The sequence below is a fragment of the Prinia subflava genome, chromosome Z, assembly GCF_021018805.1.
Source record: "Prinia subflava isolate CZ2003 ecotype Zambia chromosome Z, Cam_Psub_1.2, whole genome shotgun sequence".
Lineage (NCBI taxonomy): Eukaryota > Metazoa > Chordata > Aves > Passeriformes > Cisticolidae > Prinia > Prinia subflava.
In genome coordinates, this window is record NC_086283.1 from 75469447 (window position 1) to 75494321 (window position 24875).

General features: G+C 37.5%; 1 protein-coding gene across 3 annotated transcripts in view; it reads left to right on the plus strand.

Annotated features, from left to right (window-relative positions):
- The first annotated feature begins 2690 nt into the window (after window positions 1-2690).
- The window catches only part of BRD10 (bromodomain containing 10), a 54532-nt gene continuing 32347 nt past the window's right edge, over window positions 2691-24875 (plus strand). Inside the window, exons 1-5 of one of the 3 annotated variants that reach the window (XM_063422234.1) lie at window positions 2691-3416; window positions 5733-5933; window positions 6344-6415; window positions 12653-14082; window positions 23223-23299. In XM_063422234.1, coding sequence (XP_063278304.1) covers window positions 2860-3416; window positions 5733-5933; window positions 6344-6415; window positions 12653-14082; window positions 23223-23299 — 2337 coding nt within the window. In that variant the 5' untranslated portion in view covers window positions 2691-2859. Of the gene's footprint in view, window positions 3417-5732; window positions 5934-6343; window positions 6416-11977; window positions 12001-12652; window positions 14083-23222; window positions 23300-24875 lie in introns of those variants that run through there. The other 2 variants (XM_063422236.1, XM_063422237.1) reach the window with 2 other exon arrangements.

The following is a 24875-nucleotide window of genomic DNA, read 5'->3' on the forward strand; positions in this document are numbered from 1 at the left end:
ATTAAAATATACGTAAATCTCTATCATGCCATTTTACAAAAGTCATATATCCAATTCAGATGTATGGAGAGGAATGGTGAGAACATTTATCAGCCCTATTTACTGCAATTTTTTTTTCTGGTATGCGAGTCATAGCTCCTATTAATACTGAATATGTAAAATGAAACACCATTGTTACAGGTTTTCCAAAATGTTTCCTTCTGCTTCAGCAGTTCCACCCTGGTTACATTTAGATGGGAGTGTTACCTCTAATTTAAGACAGGAATGACAGGAATAATTTAAAACATGGCATTTATTCAACAGTGCACTCGTGTGGCAAGACTCAGGAAGTACATAGATAGCGTATCACAGAATTCCTTGAAAACAATATATTTTTCTCATTACATAAGAAAATACAGAAAAGCTCTTATAGATGGATGCAATTTTGTTTCTCAGTATGATCCCTTTTTAAAAAGATTTTTCAATCCACTTTGATTGCATACATAGAAAAAAAAATCCTCTTTCAAATATTTTGGTGATACAAGTCAGGACTCCCAATAAAGGATATGATCTTGTTTTGTCACACGTGGGCTCTTCTTCACTGAAATTTAATTTCAGAGTGTAAACTTGATATCTTCATTTCTTTCATCACCATAAAATTTCAAATTTTGACAGGAGATCTAAATATAGATAAGATGTTATCACACAAAAGTCTCTAAACACATTTTGTGGTTACTAAGCCAATGAATTGTATACAGAATTAAGATTACAAGTTCTCATATTCTCCAAGCAAGGTCACATATATAGCAAGAAACAAAACTTCTATTCAGCTACCAGGTATGGTTGCAGACAGCATAAATGAGCCAGGAATAAGGGTTGCAGGCCAGATGTCCAACAGCCACAAAACTTGTAAAAGAGCTGCCACCCTCATCTAGTTTTATTTAATTTCTGCTAGAAATTCCCACAGTTACTTGAATGGTTGTTTACTTCAGTTATGTTTTTCCTACAGTTGATTTAATCTCCACACATGTTGCTGGAATCCCTCCACCACTCGTGTCCCTCCAGTGATGACCCTCCACCTTCAGCTTGGAGTGGGACTTAGACAAGAACACTGTTCCTGAGATCAATTAAAGAAAACATAACATAGCATTCCCTGTGTTTTGCAACAGGACATAGTGGTTCTTATGGTCCCAGTAAAAAAAAAGGCATTCAGACTCTGAAAGGTATCATTTCAAATGCAATTTATTAGAGTTAACATCATAAGGAAAAAGAGAACTGTTATCCCACAGCATTTCAGATCCCACAAACCATGAGCAGTGCAGCATCAAATGGGTCTGTAATGAGCATGCATCACAAAGTCTGTGGAAGGGCTATCCCATTGTGGTCATTCAAGCTATAAGGGGATTTCCTTAGAAGAGAACAACTTTATCCATAATTTCTACTGTCAGAGAGGATACTTGCATAAGGACTTGGCATTTATTGTGCAGTTTTAGATAGAGGCAAGGTCATAGAGATGCCAGTACAGTGTGGGAGCTGTCCACAGCTGCTCTAACAGGGCACTGCCTGAACTCATCCTGTGGCCGTGGGATATGCACAGCACAATGCAGACCTGAAGGCCATCCTGCATGTGGCCACACTTGGGTTAACTGTTATATACATCACTAGTCTCAATGCACAATGATCCTTCCAAGCAGGTCCACCCTCCTGCAGTGTGGAGGCATTTATTCCCATTAAGAGGATTCCATTGTGAGCAAAGTCTCTGGAGCGATCTCTCACGATCATTCTAGAACAACAAGAATACCCCTACTGAAGTAGTTTTATTTTTCCTGCTCCTTTACATTCATTTTCTCCCCCCCTCTCTCTCAGGTGGATGCCTTCAGCTTTTCATGTAGCTAGAAATGTGAAAACCACACACAGAGGTATGTCTTCAGGTGCTTTGCAGTGCCGTGGAGGCAATTATAACTGTCTGGTACTCGGGCAGTGTCCCTTAGGAGATCGTGTAGGCGTGAGTAAGACTGGAGGGAATGTGAGGGCAAACGTGAAAGGACTACTAGTGCACCCCAGCCCAGGACAGCCTCGTTAGCCCCCTCACAATGCACCAACTCCTATGGCAAGTCGGGCAGAACCGAGTGCTTTTGTGAGCTGCTGCCTCGCTTCGGCGGCTGAACACTCGTAGTGGCACACCTCTGACATGAGACGACAGACCCGTTCCGGGTCCGAAATGTCTCAGCCGCAGCAGCACAGCACCAGAGCTCTGCGGGGGCCCCGTGCGCTGCCGCGGCCGCCCGCGCCGCGGGAGGGCGGCAATGGCAGCCCCGCCCTCCCGTGAGGCGCCCGTCGCCCCGCCCCCGCCGCGAGGCCCCGCCCCGCCCGCACCGGCGGCCGCCCCTGCGTCGCCCGGCGGTCTCGGGGCTGGGCGCCCTCTGATGGCGTCATATCCACCCGGCGCCCGACCGCACAGCGGGCGCACGGCGGCCGGCCGGAAGTGCGCATGCGCGCTGGTGTGAAAGGCTCGGAGGACGGGGGGGGCGGTGCCCCCTCCCTCCCCTCTGCTCGCGCTGCTGCGCGCGCCGCCCGTTACCTGACGGACGCCGCGCGGGGCCGGCACGCGCCGCCTGCCCGTCGGGAGCGCGCGCGCGGCGCGGAGGGAGGTCCCGGCCGGCCCGGCGGGAAGGGCGCGCGCGGGGGGCGGGATGCGCCGGTGCCGCCGGCGGGGGGGGGGGGGAGAAGGGGGCGGGCCCTGAGGGCGAGGGCGCGGTCCCCGGGCGGGCGGGGCCGCGCCAAAGCCCAGTCGATTCCTCCCCGCCGGCAGCCGCGTCCCGCCCCCCGGCCCGGCGGGGCACTGAGCGGTGTCTGTGTGTGCAGGTGAGCTCGGTGCGGATGCGGCGGCCGGGCGAGGCGCAGCGCCGCAGTCCCCGGCAGATGCCGGAGAACGGGCCCGGCGCGGGAGACATGGAGTCCGGCGAAGACCTCTCGGCGGATCGGGATCGGCCCTCGGCCCTTCGGAGTGAGATGGAGGAGCCTGAGAAGGAGCCCGATGACGAGGGAGGGAAGACTGCCTGGCAGCAGAGCCTGAATGACGAGCTGCAGCAGGGGTACCGCATTCTGCGCGAGTTCCTGCTGGAGAAGCACCGGCCCCTGACGGCGCCGTTCCTGAAGCCCCTCGCGGACCAGGCATCTTTCGGGGAAGAAGGCGCCGGGTCCCTGTCGGGCCGTAAGAGCGGCCAGTCCTTGCAACAGTTGCCAGATGGAATATGGCTATTGAAAATGGAAGAGAAATTTTCTAGTGGGCAGTACACAGGAATAGCAGATTTCGTGTGCGACTTCCGGCTCATGCTGGAGACTTGCTATCGGCTGCACGGTGTGGATCACTGGCTGTCCAAACAGGCCCAGAAGCTGGAGATGATGCTGGAACAGAAGTTGGCGCTGCTATCCCGGTAGGTGTAGAAAACTATAGGGGCCGTGCCGCGTGTTCTTTAAACAAAGTAGAAAAATTTGTTTCTTTACCTAAAAATTCCGTTGAAAGAAAACAAGCATCAAACAAAACCCCACAACAGAAAGAACACTGGAACTTTCGATACTTTCATGAAGATTAACGTTTCCTACTGGGAACTATTCAAATCTTAATTCAGAACGCTTTGGAAATCCCAAACCTCAAAATGCCAAATAGAGCACAGCATTTCCTGGCTAAGATTTTTCTTCTGAAAGAAGCCTTTTGTGAACATGGAGGGACACTTGTTTACACAAGATGTCAAATGCTGCTTTCTTTATTTTATTCTGTCGTGAAACTGCCAAAACTATGTATGAATATTTGGCTCTTAGAATTGTTATTTTTACAATCTGTGAAATTTTTACCGCCCTTGAAGTACGTAGGAATAAAATATGTAGCCGAAGTTACCTGCTTTGAAATGGTGTCTTTTTTGTTAATCATAAAATGAGAGACAATGCTTGCCATACTGTAGTTTTGAATGGCAAAATGGAAATTGTGGTAAGTTGAAATATAAATCCCTGGCTGGAACTTTCTTATCAGCCAAAGCAGCTGAAACATAGAAAGCTTTCAAGCTGTATAGTAGAAAGCTCAGATTGAATCACAGCTGGAGTACAGGCTTTCTCATGGGCTTGTCATAGGCATAGTTCAGTCATTGTCAGAAAACCATGGTGGCTTCATACAGCCCACCGGTCTTCTGAATTACATAATATTTTGCATGTAAAAACCAAGAGGTGTTTTTGGTGAAGGATGAAGATGAAGAAGGAGGAGTGTTGGGAAATATGTAAAGCTGTATGTGTCCATCAGCTTTAAGTTTGCTAGTTACATACAGCATGAATTGCAAGCCGGTAAGAACGTTGCTCATTTAGGAAAAACAAGAGAGTGGTGCAGAAGTCATCTGAACGCAAAGTGAATTTATTCTGTGCTGCCGTAGTAACAGTATATTTGAAACTGTTTCTGTGTAACAGCAGTTTTGGGACAGTAGGGTAGCAGAAGGAAAGGAGCTGAATGTATTGGGGCATGAATGTTCCTAGTTTTCTTGAATAAAACCTGATTTAAAAAAACAAAACAAAATTCCTGACTTAGTAGCTAACTACTGCTGGCAGATAAATAACCAAATAAGACTTGGAAGATTTTGTGTTTTCAAATAGAAATATAGGTATTTACAAAAATATAAATTCAGTTGCCCTTGTCGTTCTTCCCTTCAGTGCACAGTCTTTTTCAGATAAACATTAGGAAACACTGAACTGTCTAAAGATAATTCTGCTTCAGTATATAGTTAATGTCTTGTATTAACTCTTCAGAGATGTGTAAAGATTTTTTTATTATGTCTGAGTGCACTAGCTTAGTAGAAGTTTCTAGGAACTGTAAGTATTATGGAACCTAGAAGTCTCGAAATTGTTTAACAGTTTTAGTTAGACAAATTTGTTTGAAGTTTTAATATAATGTAATTTGTAAAATGAAATTGAAGAACTACTTCTTGGAACAGTCATTCTTACGTCATTACAGAGCAGTGTTTAGGTCAGTGATCTCCTTCAAGTGATTCAAGGGAATCAATCGGTATTGGTTGTATAATTCCTGGATACTACAGCCCACAGAAAATGACATTAGAATGGAGGTTCCTTTTGAATGGAGATTGGATTTTTCTCCTCTATCCCTCAAATGTTTTGCAGGTTGTGAAAAAGTCATAGTAGTTTTAATGGAGTGTTTTGAAACAATGTAAGAAGAAATGTGACTTTGCAGACAAATTTGTAGGTTTTGTCTTTCAGATTTTGTAGTTTTAAATAGGATGAACCTGGTGTTTAACATACGCTTCCCCAGCTACCTTTCCCCCCACCACCCAGCCCCCTATTTTTAGGTATCTGCTAAAATGATACTTTCATATCTTAGGTCTTGTGAAAGTTTTTTCTTTCCAAATACCTAAGATTATGGATTATAATTATATTTTAATGGCTTAAGATAGAGAATTCCAACTCCAAATAGTATTTGGTAACTTGTGATAAAGATGCAGTTTTTAACTGGTGTGAAAACATAGGTCTTATTAATGTGTTTGGTTTAAGTTTAAAATTTCATCAAGGAGTTTTCAAAGTGGAAAAAATGGCAGGTGAAAAAATAATTGTGGGGGTTTTTGTTTGTTTGTTTGTTTGTTTTTTGGGTTTTTTTTTTCCTGAGTAAACATGCTCAATCCGTGCTTGGTAGGCTAGGCATTGAAGTGCCACTGGTATGGAAGTTTGTAGTTGTGAATTGGTTTGCTTTTTTCTTCTAGGCATTTAAGAGAGAAAACATCGTTAGCTGTAACATCTAGAGGATGCCATGGGCAGGAGGATGAGAAAACAACAGCATGCATTTCTACAAGACGTCGTTCCACGCCTCGCAATTTAGTAGGTTTGTCAACAGGCATGTTTGAGTCTGTGATGGTTCAGGTTCTAAGACAAGAGGAGCAACTGAGAGCAAAAGAGGAAAAGAGGTAATACGAAAAACTGTTTTGTTTTAGTTTTAAATAGTTGTGTCTTCCTAATTTTCTGAAGAGGCTAGCTCCTTCTGGCTTTTTTAGGTAAATAAATGTTATAGTGCTCTTGGAGTTTTAAGTTCATGACTACAACAGAGTGCATCCACAAAGCAAAAAAAATAGTACCGCCTTCTTGAAAAACTGCTGAGGTCATTTAAGTTTTGAATTAAATTGCAGCTGCTTTTATTTTAGTGTAGCAAATCTTCTAATATTAACTAAAAGCATCCACAGTAATTTCCTGCTAGTGCATTAGGGCTTAGCACACGTGTCCTTGGACAATTTTTCATGCAATAATTAGATTAAAAAGTACCAGAATGCTTAACTACAGTCTAATTCAATGATCTTGTCACTGCTTCTCTCACTGATAGCAAGAAGCAAATTATCTCTGCCAGCGCCTCAGCTGTTACCTCACTGATGTGGAATTTCAGCTTGTCACTTAGGTAACAATTTTAGACCGTACATGTAAATAGCTCTGAGATTTTGTGGTCTTCTTAAATTTAAGATCTATATAATTCCAGACAGTGTTAAATGTCAATAAGTTTCACTTTGAGGAAAATGAAGCTTTTAAGTTTGTCTACTTTAACAGTAATTTGAGTGACTGTGTCTAAACATGGCACACAATGGTAAGACAGTATTTGCTTCAGGAAGCAAAACTTTTCTAGCTTTTCCCAAAGTTCACTGCTTTGTAGACTTTTCCCCATATGTAATCAGCTAACTTTCAGCTTTGCAGATAATCTTCATTTGCAGCAGATTTGAAGCTATATCATTTACTTAACTGTTAGACAGTACTTTTTTCTGTACAAGTTTCTTCTTTCTTCTAATCCACTAATCTTCTAATCACACTTTGACAAAAAAAAAAAAAAGAAAATCACTAGGGTTATTGTTTCTCTGGTAAAATTCTCTTGATTTTTTCTCAACTCTGTGATCTAGAACTCAGAACTTGATAAGAACATTATGAAAAAGGACATTTTGGTTGGATTTTAATTCATTGGTAGTCTCTGCGGAACAGTTTACCAAACAAGATAAAATTACACTTTCATACACCTGTTTTAAGTACATTGCTGCAAAACTGTAGTAATTAACTGTTAAATCCATGTATCTGGATATACTCAAAAGTCCCAGATCCTGGGCAAAAGATGGTTGATTCTACAGAATGCTCCATGATAACAGAAAAAGACCACAACTAGCTTGCCTCTTTACACCCTAAAATTTTGATCTGTACAGCTTATTAAGAAGCAGTAAAAATCCATCAGCAGATAGCTGGTTTAATATTTCTTTGACTCTATTGACCTCTCCAAGTAATGATGCTTCAGATACCTTCTGTTTTATTTTTTAATTGCACCATATTTTCAAAGTAGTTTGGACCTCTCTGTACCAATTGTTTCCCAGCTCACCAAAAATTTTCCAAAAGTACCTTTTCCGAGCACTTTTATGAAATTAGAAGGCCTATAAAATTAGTTGCACATTTCCAGTGAAGATCACATTTTACAGTATATATGAATAATTCAAAGTGTTGCACATACAAGTGCACATACTTTCAACATTATTTTTATTTGAAAATATATTGCAACTTTCTAAACTTAGTTTGGCTTATTGCTAAAGTATATATTATTAAGAGAAAATGCTTATTCTGCTATTTTTTTGCTTTCTTTAGAAATCTAATGCACTGAGTTTGGCACAAAAGAGGTACTTTCTAAACAGTATGATAGATTGCAGCTTTGGATATTTTAGCTGGAGAGCACAGTGCTGGTAGTTGTGTTTGGATAGGCAGCATCTGCTCTTCACCCAACTTTAAGAGGAGTTATCAGGAACATAAAGAAAAGGCTCCATTTCTGGCCATCTAGTGAGAGACTCAGTGTGCTTGTAGTTGTAATTTATGTATGTAGCCATGAATTATCTTAGTTTAGAATGTCTAAGAGTTGCTTAGTCTATCTAAGACATCTAAGAGATGGTTTCAGTCCCAGAAAAGTAAGACTGCAAATGCAAGGGCCTTTCTATAAAACTTAGCCCCATATCTGAAGAGATTGCCTCTTGAAGTCCAAGTTTATATATAGTACTTTGCTTTAGATATTTAGGTACTATCATAATACACAGACGTGTTAGGATGAGAATTAAGTAAAACTGAAATTAAATTTTAAATAGTCAAACATAAGAATAATCATGTCAATTGTATAGAAATAAAAATGAAATGCAAATTAAATTAGTAGATTAAATCCTTAAAATATTTTTTGATTAATTCTTCCCCACAAAATCCTTGAAATGAATTTTACAAGCTTTTTTTCAACTGCATATTTTGGAAGAACATTCTGAAATGGGATTTTTATCTTCTCTTCTGTAGTTAATTTGAGGCAAATCCTACTCCAAATCTTCTAGTAACTTTTGTTATATAGCTATCCTTTTTTGCGAGTTCTCTTTTTCTCGTAATTTGTCCATTTCTTGCATGATCAGTTTCACCTTGCTTTATATAATATTTTATAACTTTCCCCAAGTGAAACTTTTATAACTTTACCATTTGTAATCGTAGACTCAACATGTAAAACCTGACAAGATGTTGTTGGCAAAGCTGATTTCACTGTTTTGCAGCTAATAGTTTTTGTACAGCAGCAAAAGCTCTTCACCTCAACAAAATACATATATGACAATATCTGATTTATGTCTTATTTACTTTTGTCAGTCTTGATTGTAGGTATTCCTTTTGTTCAATTGTTGTAATTATCGGAATATTGACTATCTTCTTCAAATTATTAATTACATTTCTATGGGTTTCTACTCAGCTGCTTGGTTATATGCTAAGTAAGTAACAAATCAACTGATTTACATATTAGTTAATAGTAAATAGTTGTGGGATTATTTTATAATTGGAAATGATTGACTAGTTAGTTGGATACTGAAATATAAAGGTAGATTCCTACTGAAATATTTAGAACCACTAGTGAATGGCAGATAATTAACTGGTTAGTTTCAGTGGAAATTAAGTGTCTGTATGGCTTTGGTTTGTTGAAAATTATGTAGGCAGTTCTATGTCTTTTGTTTTTGAAAACATGGTTTTGGGTAAGTTCCAGACATGTTCATTAAAACATTTGAAGTTAAATTCTGCAAGTAATTTAATTAAGGAAGTTGTGAAATAAGGTATGCTTATATAGTCAACTTTGCTTTTTATGAGGATGTTAGCAGGGAATTAACTGAATCCAATGGAAAAATATAGAGTATGTAATAATATGATCTAAGATATTTGAGATACAGAAATAAGGTTATGTAGGCATCTCCATATTTAGTCTCTTCTGACTACTAAGTCTTGGCTTAATTTAGAATAATACGCAGTTTTGCTAATCTGTATGTAACATTCTATTTAATTTTTTTAAAAGAAAGTTTGTAGAAACAAGTTATTGTGATTTAAAACAGTTCTCTGTCTTGTCATTAAGAATGCCAGTGTATGACCTTTTACCTGAAGTAGGTTAGACATGGTAATCGGGAGAACAAAATACAATCTAGTCTTTGTCTCCTCTCCCCACCAAGAAATCTCCGATTGCAAACAAGAAGGAATTTGCTAGTGATATTTGTCTGCTGCCTTAAGTAATGGAGGAAATTATAAGAGTAGGGAATTATGTCTGGACTCTGTTTTAGGTGTTATCTCTACCAGAGTATCTTGTTTGCTGAGTTTTAAGGTCAGATGCCACTCAAGAGCTGCAAAACAACAATAGCAAATGTGTCCTAGAAATATGGCCATTGTTAGTCTAGAAAAATCACCTTCACCTTAGAATAGTTTTGGTACTACTCTAAGTCCAACAGATATATGCAAACATATTCCTGGTAAATGTAAATAAAAGTATTTACAAACAACTTTTTTATGTTTTTTTACTTGCTGTCATCATGAAAGCCCAGTATGTATACCCAGATAATTTCTCAGAATAAGGGTATTTGTGCCACTAAAATATCAAATGTCTCTCTCTTATCTCTCTCTCCAGTTTCTCCCTTCACCCCTGCTCCCTTGCCTTGTGTCCTATTCTGTCTTTACTTCCCTTTGTCCTCTAAAAAAAAAAAAAAAAACACCGCAGGAAAAAGCTACACCTTCCAAAGGATGCTAGCAGGAAGACCTCAATAATGAAGATGTGAAAGGGTGCTATTATTTACATTTTTTCTTGAATGTCTGCTGAGAATGGAATGACAACAGATATTGTGATAAAACAACAGCTTAAGAGCAAGGCAAACTTTTTACAAGTGAAACAACTTACAGTTTTCTTTTAAAAAGAAACATTTCAAAAACATATTTTAAAATGTTCTTAAAAATTATATAATTGTAGTTTTATCTAGGTAGGGGTGAATCTAAGGTATTGCATTTATTTTGATAATTCTACTTTGATTTAAATTATTACTCTGTAAAAAGTTGAAACTGCTTGCAAAGATGATATTTTTGGGTCACCTACTTTTTTTAATGAAACGATACTGAAATGCTGTTGTTTCTACATATGTTCTGTCTCACCATGTACTCAATATTTAGCCTTGTTGCCATATGTTAACAGAGTTCACACCTTTTGGATGCAGGAGGTTATTAGGAAGTAAGTTTTACATTTAGGAAGAATGAGGAAGTGGGATCCAAGAGTGCTATGAAATTTATGTTTCAGACCACTTTTGCTTTCAGACCACTTTCTTCCTCTGCCTCCCTTGGATATTAGTTATTTTTATTTATTATTTTCGGTTACTTTTATTTATTATATCAATGCAATATTAACACATTTAAATAGAACATAAATCAGAGGAAAAATAATGCCCACTTTACATGTGCAAGTAGTATTGTTGAATTTAATGGTTTATTCACCAAGAATGGCTAATAGAGGTTTGTGCAGAAAAATGGGATTTTGTCTTTATATTCCATCTTTTTTATTCTTAAGTTAATGTTGCATCGGGAGACTGAAGTTAAGAATTTACTGACCTGTTTGCTTTTACCTTTTCTGCTTTACATGAGTCTGTCCTTCTGCACTATATGTATAATTACTAGATATATAAATAACAAGCATGCATGTATGTGGTATTAGAAAATTCTGTTCAAATTATAGTAACAAGTCATTGAACATTTAATTTTATTATAGAAGTTAAAGTATTCAGTAGAGTCTTACTGTATTTTATGTTATTTTGCATACACATGGCATATTTCTCCTGTGCTGATACTAAAATGTGGACAAAGCTACATTTGTTGCATTTTTACGTTGTTAAGATAACTAGTCAATAGTTAATGCTTGAAATACATGCCCTTCAAGCTAGAAGCCACTGTCAACTTCATGTTGTCAAAAGAAACATTTTCATTTATCATTACTCTTTTGCTGAATTTGGAATGCATTGATGCTTTGAATGGATATATGGCATTTATTTGCTACGTGTTTATGAAGAAATAAAATTGGAGATCCACAATTTGGAAATAAGGATATGTAAATTCCAGTAGCAGGTCACATTTGTGTTAGAGGCAGGTGATAGTTTTCACCAGTGATAGAAGCTTCAGAGAAAAAGATAAAAGAAGCTTAGGATAAGATATAAAAAACTTTTCTGTGAGTACAGCTGAATCCTAATCCTGTATTTTGGTATCTGGTTGTACCTTCAGGCAAAAATGTTAAGTCTACTTGTGCAGCAGTGTTAGAGAAAGTTTCCTTCTGTTTGTAACTTTTGATATTTGTGTGATTCATGCAGATGTCCACATTTCTGCTTTCAAAATAAATTGACATTTCTTGTATCCTGGATGGTAAGATACATGTAATTAATTATCTGAGATGGAAGCGTTTATTTTTCTAGCACATGCTGCCCTTAAATTTCATGATGAAATTACAAATAAAAGCAAATAGAAGTTTCCAGTCTATCATACGAGGTTTACATACTGCTGTCATTTCCTCTTGCTAGTGTTTTGTCTGAACTCCCAGATTACTCAGAAGTTTTTACAGGTCTCTGGTTACTGCTAATCTCTTTCTCTGAATGCATGTTATTTCTGCTCTATCCTGTTTTTTAGATAGGGGGACCAGAACTGAATACATTTTTTCAGGTGAGGGTAAACCAATTAATGTAATAACATTTTATTATTGGTATTATTTTCCTTCACATTCTTTGTGTGCTGATACTTTTATTTTTTGACCACCATTGCAAACTGACCAGTAACACACCTTTGGGTGGGAGGGGAAATGGCTGTAAATCAAGCGCTTAGCAATTAGGCATGTATACTTGTGTACTGAGGAAGGTGACTCATATTTGTGTACAAGGCAGGTGACATGAGCCACAGGCCAACCATTTGAGAGCAAGAATTACCTGGAATTTATTTCAGAGATTTTTTACATGGATAGTTTGTCAGCAGTACTTAATTCTGATTAAACAGGATTGAGGAAGGAAATAGGTTTTTTTAATACCTGAAAATCTAAACAACTCAAACTATTGATATATGCCAGGCTTTTTTCATATCTTTTTCCCTTTTTTAGACTAGTGGTGATAGAAAAAAACGACAATAATTTCCCATCTTGGTTGGTGTGTTCTGCACTGCAAAGTAAGACAAACTGAAATAATACTTCAGTTTTAGTATACGCTTTGTAACTTCAAGATAAGTATGTTTGACATACTGTAGTTCTGATTTATTTTCCTCTCTTACTTCTTTTTGTTCACCTGAATTTTGTTCATCTGAATTTTCATGAAATTTCTTTTAATAGGCAGAGAGATCAAGAAAGAAAAGAAGCAGAAGAAGCTAGTCAGAAAGAAATAGAAGAATGGGAAAAATCACTTTTAGCTCAAGCAGCACCTACAAGGATGGAGACAATGTGGGAGATTCCAGCTATTGGTCATTTTCTTTGTTTAGCACAGCAGATTTTAAATTTACCTGAAATAGTATTCTATGAATTGGAACGTTGTCTTCTGATGCCTCAGTGTAATGTTTTTTTATCTAAAATAATGACTTCCTTGTTAAGTCCTCCTCATCGCAGACCTACATTACATCGCAGGCCTACATTTTCATACAGGACTTGGGAAGCAGCACTCAGAAAGAAAGTGCAACATTGGTATACTGTTGTGGGCCAGACTGACAATCCTAATGGTGCTGCAGAAAAACTTGGATTGTGTCCCCAGTTTTTCAAAGTGCTTGGAGAAGTTAATCCATTGGAGGAAAAACCATTTCATGAGCTACCTTTCTACCAAAAAGTATGGCTGCTAAAAGGTCTCTGTGACTTTGTATATGAAACACAAAAGGATGTTCAGGATGCAGTGCTAGGTCAGCCTATTCATGAATGCAGAGAAGTAATTCTTGGTTATGACTGCTTGGAAAATGCGTATGTTCACTTTCCACAGTTCTGTGGTGCAGATGTTCGAATTTACAAACAAAAACCTTTTCAGGCTCCTGAATTCCCATCTCTTCCCATCAAAGTTAAAAAAGTGCCGCGTATTAAATCGGAAAGAGTAAAACATGAATATGGAAGCAAAAGCAATGGGGAGGTCAGTTCTGCTGGGAGAGGACTGCTGTGTCATTCCAAGACAGAAGGAGAGAAAAGTATGGACGTTGTTATCTGTCCAGAAAAAAGAACACATTTAGGTAGGTTTAGAGTCATTGCAGAGGATATGAAGATTGACTGTGAAATAAAAGCCTCAAGAGTTTGTGACATCAAAAAAACTGGTTGTCATAAAGAGAACTTCAGGAATTTGATTACTTCCGGAGAGATTGTTGAAATGGGTGGTCACCCTAGTTCAGGAGAAATAACAGATGTGGAGAATGGACAAGATTGCACAGAAATGGCCAGGGTAAGATCTGAGCTGAGTCCGTTCAAGGAGAACACACTGAAAGCTTGCCAAATGCATGTCAATGGCACTTATAATGAAAACCAAGGCAGAAATTACCATGAATCTGCTAAAGAAACAGTGATAGAGACCTTACTGCAAAATAATAAGAAATTAAATAAGATGCTGGCAAAAAAGAAGAAAAAGAAAAAAAAGAAGTTGAAGGATATTCTAAATGAAAATCTACAGAGAAAACTTGATGACTTGCAAAGAAAGCGTGAGATTCATCTTCATCCATTCAAATCATATAAATCTGAGATCCAGAACAAGTTGTTTATAATTAAGAAGAAAGCAAAACATAAGAAGCACAAGTCTGGTAAGCTGACATTTTTACTTACAGTAAAAATGAGGATGATACAGATTTTTTTTGAAGTTATTTTCTTAGTAGATAAGTCTACATTTTATTTTGTGAAAAAGGAGAGCCTTATTGCATTAGACAATTTGGATATTAATTTTGGAGTCAAAGTTACCTACGTGATAACATAAGCAGATAAAACATCAGCTAATTAAACTGTGATTAATTTGCAGAATGTGTCTTTGGAGAACATAATTATTTGGAAGAGTTGATTTGTTGCAAAAAATCTTCAGGAGAATGAATGTGACTGGCTGGTTAGCATCAGAGAGTGTCATTTGAGGGCATTTTATGGTATCTTATGTTATAGCAAATAATGTGGAAATGTTTCTCCCTTTTTTGGTAATATTACCTTATCCAAATTATTAAGAAACACATAGTAATTACATGAAGAATCTAAAGTCATTCATAGTGAAACTGTGCAGTCTTAGGTCACCAAACAGTACTGCTTTGACTGTGGGCCTGAGTCAAACAATCAGGATGCATCAGCATCAGAATTTATGCTGATGACATTTTTATTACAGAATTGGGCAGCGTCTAGTTAAGTGTTTCAGGTAAGTGATACACAACCAGATTTCAGTTAACTCACTGGAGAATTTCAAAGGTGTTTGCAAACAGTAAAGTTATAAAAACCTTAAGTCAGTTCAAATTGTTCAGATAGCTGTAGTATTTTTGGTGTCATAGGAAGCAATGTAAAAGCTTAATCATTTTGAGTCTCTGGGCTTAGCTATCTGTGCTAGATTTTAGCAAAATCCATCAAACATTTTATTTTTTGAGGTGACAGGCTGCTTTTCAGAACAGTGTAGACTGACAGATAAATATTGGATTTCATTTGAAAAGCAGAAAACCAACACCAAAAATCTGGGTGACAGTAAAGTAGCTTCTAGAGGTTAAGAAGCTAGCCAAAGTCTGATGGCAGTGCATGTAGCTAGAAGTCAAAATTTAAAGCTAAGAGAACAAGTAATATTTAAATCCTAAATATTTGCACCTAACACCCTAACATCTTAAATAGTAAAAACTGTCTTATTATTTAAATCACAAATTCCTCCTTCCAAAATATTTCACCTCCCACATGGAAACAGAAATTTTAAGAGGTGCAGTTAAGTATACATAGTATATGTATATACTATGTATATATATATATACACCACTATATAGTAGTACATATGAATATACACAGTATTCAGGGAAACTAATGTATTTTACATTTGCCTTTGTGACTGTTAGCTCTCCAAATATGTCACTATTTTCAGTATTCTTAAAACCAAGCAAACTGAGTAACAACCCAAATGGCAAACAAGGACTCCGGTTTGGAGAACTGTTGTCCTTTATCTCCTGACATGTTGAGGCATTTCCCTTCTTATTCTGACTACTTCATTTAACCTTGCTGGAGAAAATTTTGCAATAACTTTACAGCATTGCAAGAAAGCACTTTTCTTCTTATGGTTTTTAAATGTCCTTTGATCCTATAGCTGCTAGGCTGAAATGGATAGGATTGGATTAAATTTGTGCAAATACCTTGTTGTTTTGTAATGTTTCCTAATGTTTAAGGTTAAGTAGTATTTCTTAAAGATTGTCTGAAATTAAATCTTCTGTTTAAAGATTCCCTTACAGTATAGAGCAGAAAAAGTGATTTACTAAAGTTTGTTCTGAGTCCACAAAGACACCTGATTTTAATCTGATCCTAGCCATAATAGCTCTTTACAAGGTTCTTTAAAAGTACAATAAGTAAAGAGAATATCAGGAATGTAAAAGTGAGTACCTTTCATTACTTTTCAACAAAACTATTTTTTTCTTGGTTTTGATTCTCTTAGGTAGCTAAATGTAACTGAGTCACAGTTTGTGTTTCTGTTGAGATGATTTGCATGTTCCTGACTTGCAGTGGCAGTGGTACCCATAGTGAATATAGACTGGTCATGCTGTTTTTCCATCTGAAAACTTCAGAGAAATATTGTGATCAGAACTTACTGGAGAATAAAGCTATGACCTATACAGTTATGACCTTTACCATAGTGATAGAGTTTTCTTACCATTTATGAAAAGCTGTGGCCACTTTACTGAATCTACGTCTTTGGAACAAGGTGATACTTATTATTGTGGCAGTGTTCTGTGTCATTATGATTGACAGAGTAGTACTGAGTGTAATGGGAAGACAAAGTCAGAACTGTTCTGTAAATAACTGCATGCTATGCATTGGTTTTAAAATATTATTTTAAAAATTTAACTTAGTGGAGTTAGATAAGTTTCAGTGCAAGGCACAGTGCAAGAGCATGAGAATCCCACAATTGCATGTTTGAAACTTGGATGGAACTCAGAACATCTGAAGTAGATTGAGCAAATAGTTGGGACCCAATAGTTGGGTTGAGAAAATAGGAGGGACCCAAGGCTGCTTGAAATGACTGTGATGTGCCTGAAGCAGAGGTTGAAGTAAGTGTAAATTGAATCTCTTTTTATTCTAATTAGCCTAGAAAACACCAATATAACACACAACTTTGGAAGAACCTTGCATGTAAATTATGTACCATATACTCCTGCTGTGGAGAATTCATGGTAGTCTACCTGCTTGAAGTCCATTTTACTATATATTTTATTTCTTTACAGTACCATTACATTTTCTGTGTGAAGTGAAGCATTGCTTGAATGTGAGAAAACGAATTTAACGGCCTGGCAGCAATTTTGAAAGGCCTGGTTTACTGTCCTTGGGAGTTTAATATTCAAAAAACTTCTGGAGACTTTTCAGTAAAAACTTGGTTGTGTTGTCTAGCTTGTAGATAAAGGAACAGCCTGTTGATCACATTCAAACAATAAGTGATGTATTCCAGCAAGTAACAGTGTACTCTATGCATTAAGCTTTAGTGCCACTGTCTTCAGAAATATGTAACACTGAGGTTTTATAGGGTTTTGGACGTTGTTCTGTAAATCAGCAATATTAATGCACTTGTGCAGACTAACTTAGCTCATTTGACTGGATAGAAGTGTCTGCTGTGTCAATATGTGTCATGGGTTGGCACTGGCTAGATGTTAATGCACCCATGAATATATGGTTTTTTTCTAACAACTACTGTGGGATGTGATCAGGAACAGAGCAGAGCAGGCTTAAATCTTGAAAACAAAAAAACCCACCAAAACTTTATTACATTACATAAGAACAGAGACAGAAAAACTCTTAAACACACACAGAGATAGAAATAAAAACTTCTCAGAACATTTCTTCTCTCAGTTTCTACTCCTTACACATTACTTTTCACAGACCAAACCTTTGGGTTTTAGATAAACAATCACTACTCAAAAACAAACTAATCTTTAATTCAGCAAGGGAGAGAGGAGTCTCTCTCGCACCACAGACTGTTCCTCAGAAAACACGGGTCTACCCCTTATGTGTTTCTATCTCACTTGTGGCACCGCTCGGAGAAGTCTGCCAGGGTGACACTCTCTTTTTCTTATGTCTAGTGCTCTTACTGCTGTCTATAGTCTGAAAGCTGCATACAGGGCTCTTTTAAGGATACTTGCATGCCGAGCTCTCTCTCTTTTTACTCAGGGGCCAGGATTCTAAGAGCAAGTCTCCCCTGAAGGCAGAAGGCGCAACTTCACTTTCTCTCTCTCTTTTCTGCTCACTCTACTCTTCAAGTGCTAGTTACTGTAGCAAAAGCAGGGGCAGCTGTATCTACCTAAAATGCAGTTTATGTTCAAAAGAGACTCAAGTTCAGACCATGGCTGACATTATGCAAGAAAAGTCCAGCTCAGAAGGCTACTCTTCTCATTCTTTGCCCATCGGGTTCCTTTTAATTGTGCTTTATCATCTCAGTCTCAGGCCGTTTCCCTCTCTCCTCCGAAACCACCAGTCATGAGAATCAATGTCTAAGAAAAGTTTCTTTCTGCCAAGCAAGGGTTAACAGTTTTTATCTCTAGGCAGGGTGCAGGCTCAGGCACTCTCAGGCTGGGCAACTCTCACGTGGCTGGGCATCTTCTCCCAGAGGGGAAGAGGAGAGGGGAGTAAGCACACACAGAAGGCACTTCCACAGTTTTCTACTCTTCTATCTTCGACGAGGCAGCTCAGTTCTAGTCTTGTCTACTCTCTTCTCCCCCCGGGGCTCCGGCTTACCTGAGCCTGACCACGTGTTTCCCCTCCCCCACCCAGCCTCGTGGCTGGGCAGGGGAAGGAGGCCTGAGAGGTCTCTCCGCTTGAACTAGAATCTAAAAAGAGGACGAACTCCCTTGGAGTCTTGCTTTTAACTCTTTATGTCCTCAGAGGCGTGTCTAAACTTCTGAGTGACTAATCCAAGTGCCAGCAAAAAAGCTAATCACTGATTAGCCTGCTCACCTCCCCCTAGAAAAACTGATCTCCCCCCGCAACCACGACAATATGGAAGCTTCAAAACTCTATAATAATGCTTCATTTTCCAGATTCTATCATGTTACATTTTCTGAAAGAGGAGCTGTTAGGGGCAATATAGAAGAGTAGGAGATTAAAAGAAAATAGATATTTACAGTAGTTGCCAAATCTTTGAAAGACATGAAGTGTGTCTTACAAATTTGTTAACACAAATACACAGTTATTTAATTTCAAAACACTGCAGTTGCTGCTGGAATGTAGTGAAAAAACAGAAGTTCTTGCAGTTGGACAGGGCTAACTTAATGGTATTCTACCATGACAAATACTGCTGAGTTAGTGTTTAATATTAAAAACGTCTGTTGCCCCCATCTGGCATAACGAGACTCTGTTCCATGTCCAAGAAAAAAGTTTCAATCTTACAAAAAATAATTATTAAAATAAGTTTTTATTGAAAATTGCTCTGTGTTGTCACTTTATAATTTGAAGCATGGATTGACATTGCTTTTGTTCTTCAAGGAGAAGCCACAAGAACTCAAATACCAGAGTTCATAGTAAGAAATTTTACTAGATCTGTAAAAACGTTTCTGTTTTCAAATCACATCGACCTCAATGTAGAAAAAGTTATAAATAGGTTGTATTGTTCTTGCTGAAATAATTTACAAGTGTCAAGAACATTTCTGGGCCTTATTGTTTCATTTGTCTCATTTTTATGCCAAAAATAGTACTAGAAGAGATATGAATTATCTCTTTGTTTCCCCTTCTTCACCCTTGATGGCAAGACGAACTTGAGATGGCTTATGATTTAGTTGCCTCTAATCTCCCCAGTGTGTTTTTTTGGATGCTTATAATTACTGTTCACGTCTTGGTTATGTTACTTTGTTAGTTGCTTACCTAGCTATTCACTGATAGTATCAGTAGAATTTGTTTTGGCTTGAAAAGAAAACCTAGGGCAGTCACATTTCTCCTGTAGCTACTGAACTTAAGTTTAATGTCTAAGAGTTTTCACAGAGCTGGCTAAGGGGCTCTTGGTTAAGAAAATGTTGACTTCCTATTAGCTCCTGCTGGGGGCAAGATGCCTCATAGTCTCTTCCACTCTGAACTGAAACCAAACTGAGATGTGTAGCCTTTTGGAAAAGGCTGTGTGGAGACATAATTGCAAATTATGGCACAGTAAATTGTAACAGTGAATTGTTAGTGAATGTAAAGTTACACTGAAATATTTTTAAATGTGGGCAAGAAGCAGGCTGTGTTGAATTGAGTAGGTGAACTAAATAGATTAAGTATATGGGATTCTTAATTATAAATATTTTTCTAGTAAAGATTTAATAATATTCTACTAAGGTTTAAGATTTTTCCAATTGATTGCTTTTAGTCAGTAATTCTGTATTTGTACATTAAGTATGCTCTGAAAGGCACAGTGCACCATGATTCAAAATGCACTGTGATTTAACTGCTGTCAGAAACAGTAATTCATCTGCTTAGGAATTAATATCAGCCTATGAGTCAGTTTCTTCATCCAGGATTATAGATAAAAAGATCTCTAGCAGACCTCTGAAGCGATTTGAGAAGTTGCCTCTCTCTAGTGATTTTGTTATCCCAAGATGATGTTAGTAGCTGGGTGGGTATAACCAATTACATGGAGAAGATATTTATGTTTATTACACAGTTGCAAGTCTGGTGCTGGGTGGAAATCCATAAAACCATCACACCTCTGGGTTACAAAACTGGATTTTTATACACTTTTAAAAAATGTTTCACCTATGGAATATACACAAATTACAGATAACTGCCAATTGTGAAAGATTTGGTTTCTGTTACCATTGTCTAAAGGTGAGAAATTATTTTCAGAAAACCAGATACAAGCTTTTATAAAAGGTAGACATCGTCAGTACTACTACTACAACTTCTTTCTAATATCAAATTTTTATTTTAAAAGGGTGTTACTGAGGTAGAAGATGAATTTGCCGTATGCAGTTTGTGATGTATATTAATTCTCTCCCTTGGAGCAATTATCTGTAGGGTTTTTTAGGTTTTAATACATTATGTCCAAAAATGTCTGTACCATAGGACATCTGGTGTCAAAAAAATGGGAAAAAGACTGTGGTGCTGCTCCATACAGATGTGTGCTTAGCTCTTGGCAGTTACCAGCCCTGGAATTGTGTAGGTCTTTTGGTACATATATTCCAACAGATATGCTTTATGATATGTCAGACTATTTTTAATTTAATGTGTAAAGCTCATTTTCTTCTGCTTCTAGATGGTTTCTCTTAATTGTTGATCTGTGTGTAATGCCATAGCTTTCTTACTTCATGCTTTTCAGTTGCTGGTGTGAAGAAAGGAATGATGTGTGTTCTTTTTGTTTGGGTTTCTAGTTATTTATAACTCCTTCTAAAATTTTTCCTCCTCCTTTTCCTAAGGATATATTGGGGAAAAGAGAAAGAATATTTCTGATTAACTTACTTCTTGAATTACACTGCATCATACATCATACAGCGCTGGATGGTAAAAATAGACAAGTAAATACTTGTTGAAAAATATGTTGAAAATATTCAAGTAAAATGAAAATTCTATTTTAAACATATTAAAATTTTCCTTTTTGTAAAGAAGCAATCTAGCTGCCTTTTTTTTTTTTTACTTTTAATTTTGTTTCCAGATAACATTTTTTAAAAGTCCTAAAGGAATGAGGCACCATATGACCAGACTTCTTTTTGAGCCAGATTGTCAAGAAAGCTTCTAGACTTCTATTTTAGTTCATTCAATGAACAACATTGTTTTCAGTAGTAGCATGCAGCTGTATTCATAAATTATATAACAAAAATGCTGACTTCTTTTCCCATTGTCAGAATGGTTGGATTATTGTTCTAATAAATAAGCTTCTCTTTTTATCACATATTCTCTAATGTGAAATATGGAAGTATTTATTTTTGATAGTTGAGGTAGTTGAGGGCTCTTTACATTTTTAAATATGTTTGGTATGGGTAGTTTCTAGGTTGTTTAATTGATTTTAATACAGTTTGATTTTATGTGGTGTAGCAAAATGGGATTTAGATGGTGATGGCTGGTACCTATTCCAAATAAGCATCTCTTTTGGAAAGGCCACTTGGGTAGGCATTCAGGCAAGCAGTTAAGTCCACACACCACACACACCACAGCTAGCTCAGTGAAGGGAGGCAAGAAGAGCCTTTTGTATGATGAATTTCAGCAGGGGTTTATTCCAACATATGCTGAAGGGAATTAGGGACAAAAGACCCGGACCATGTGGTGCTCAGTGGCTAAGTAAGGGGTCAGAGACCAATGGTCTGAGGGCACAGGGGCAGTGCTAAAGGCAGGGCAAAGGGCAGTGCCCTATAAGGGGACACGAGGGCAGGACACCAGGGATACCACAACCAATGGGGAAACAGGAAAAAGAGAAACCATGAGAGTTAGGGACATATGGGGAAAGCAAAACTGGGGTAGATCGCATAGTGTCTTGCAAGGCAGCATGGGACAAGTCTTTTCTTTCAGCCTAGGTGGAGACTCGATGGTGTATTCTGCCAGGGCAAGGCCTTGGGGATTCCCCTGAGGGGTTCAAAGGCTTCCACAATGTGGAGTTTCAGATCTAGATTCTTCAAGCCCTGTGCCTTCTCCCATAAGTGTGTTTATTTCAGATCCAAATAAGATGTTCAGGAAACTCATGATGTAATAAACTGGAAATATAGATGCATAGGCATCTATGAATATTTGTGTGTATGTGTACCTACGCATTTGCACACACATAAAGCATCTGTAAGGAAGAAGGTTAAGTGCAATTTTTGCCAATATTTTCATTAATATAAATATCTAATCTTCCTGTGTTTGTATTATTACCAAGTGCCTGCAATCATGCTAGTTGACAACAAATTCCACATTGGATTATTTTCTTCAAGCTCTCTTTTTGTTTAAGGTTTTTAATTATTGTTTAGGACTCCTGAATGGGGACAAGTGATAGAGTGATGGTTTCGGCCTGAATGAACAAGTTAATCGTGATCTTGTTTAAATTTATTATATGATTGTAGAAATAACCATGTAAGAAACTTTGCTGTCTTGCTTGGTGATATAACTACTTGGTTTGAGAAATGAATCTGACTTGTGAACTCTTAGACTGTTTGCAGTGAAGCATTTGCCTTACCTTCACAGAGATTTTTTTTTTTAGATCCATTTGTATATAGCACAGCTGCATGTGAAGTGCATTATAGGAAGTTGTTTGCCTTCTTCTGAGAATGCTAGGTATTGCCACAGGCAGAAAAAACAAATCAGCCTAATTTCCTTGGTAAATTCAGTATGTTCATCAGGGATTTCTAGATACTGCTTGTGTTTTGAGGGTATCTTTTTACTATTAGATACAGAGATCCTAGATCCTAATGTTTGATTCTTTAGAGTGTTAGAGACAAATCTTGCAGGTAAGATTCTATATTTCTTATGTTTGTGTCTTAAGTTCTGGGTTACGCTTCTTTCAGAAGAGTGGTATCAATGTTACTTTTATTACTTAGATTTTTTAGGTGCTGTATTATTGAAATTGTAGTAGGCTTTTTCTTTTTTTTTTTCCCTTCCAGTCCACACAAAAGACTGCAGTACACAGATACTTACTCAATGTTTGCTTCTGCTGAGTCTGGTTCTGATTCATCATGCTTACATGACTTACTGAAAACCATCTGTTAGTTGCAGTTTAACTTCCAAGTCTGTATGTAATTTTGTTTTATTAATAAAGTGAAATGAACAGCATTATGAAGCTTTTCTCTTTTAATCTTACAAGGAAAAAAATCACTGTCTAAAAAACCAATCACAAAGAAGAGGAAAGGTGTCAGAAAGTCCACCGTCCCAGAATTTCAGGTAAACTACTTTAATTTTTGTTTCAAGCACTTGAAATCTGAATGTATGTAAGTCCTTTAGTTTCTGATAGAGACCTTGGAAATATTTATTAAAGCTTCTTCTACTTTTAAAGGCTTAAACTGATATTTTTGAAAGTACATTTCACTTTCTCTATGTAGAAAATATTTTACCATTTTTAGAATGTGCAGCTTGAACACTATTTTCAGTATTGTTTATCATCCCAGATATATCTGTTACAGTATAAAACCTGTTAAAACTGGGACTTGTTAAAGACATTTTTAAGGTAGATATAATTGTCTGGGTTAAAATTACCTTGGTTTATGAAGTGTGACAATGTGGTTCTTGAATTGAAATCTTGCTTGGTTAGCTGAAGGACTTGAAAAAATTTATAGGCAACTGTGCTTACCCTGCTTGCAACTGTTATTCCTTATCAGCATGTGATTTCTAGGCCTCCAGGACCCCTTAGGCTCTAGAAAGCAGCACGAGTATTAATTATGCTAATATGGTTTTATGGTGCTGTAACAGAAGTGTTACAGTACTTCAGTTCTAAGTTGCTCTCTCTGTATGTTGCTCAGATTGAAGTTCTCCTTTGGCTATTATTTTCCCCCTTCAGAGAGCAATCTGTACAAGTTTGGCCAGCAGGCTTTCATGAAATCATGACTGTTTTGTAATACCCTCACCCTGAGTCATTCCATCATGATCATGTGTTTCAGATGGAGCTGGTGGAATTTCTTGTGTTAAAATTGGGTAATAACAGTCAATGTTGAGAGATGGCTGATATTTAAGTTTACACTGATTTTGTCTATATTGTAATGGTGGTGACTGAAATGTTTCCTAACAGCTCCAAAAAATAGGCACATGTCTAATTTTTTTCTTACATGCATGTTATCTGCATGCCATGGATATATGCAATTAGTATAAAAATATTTTCTTACATAATTAAACAACCATATTTAAGTGGTATACCTAAAAAAGCCCAATCTTTTAGCTTTAGTAGATGAAACACATGTATGTCTAAGTGTATATTTATTGCCTGCAAAACCTTATATTAAAATGTAACAAAATACATCTGGCTCTTTTGATCAAAGCTAGGACTAATATCTGTTTCAGGTGAGGCTCAGACTGATTAGTATTGAGCAGTTTAATCATTTGGGGAGCTTTTTAACAACTTAACAACTTTTTAACAATTTACCCTGACTCTTTCAGGAGGTATGACTGTTAGAAGAATTTGCAAATATTAAACCTTTTATATTTGGAATAATACTAAGACCTTTGGAGTCTAGTAATGTATGCTTCAGTATACTCTTTCCCACATACACAAATGGCCAAACTTTACGAAATTACATAACTGGTTGAAGGTAAAAATATAGTTTATAAATATTTGGTAGAACAGCTTGCAGACCTTTTGAGATATGCTGGGAGGGCAAACCACAAGAATTTTGCTGTTCATGTCGACACATCAGTTCTTTCGGAGTGAAAGTTAATAAATTAAGAAATATAATATGTTTCATGTGCCTGCAGCCAACAAATATAAAAAAACCCCAAAGCCAACCAGAAGGCACTTTAGGTTATAAGA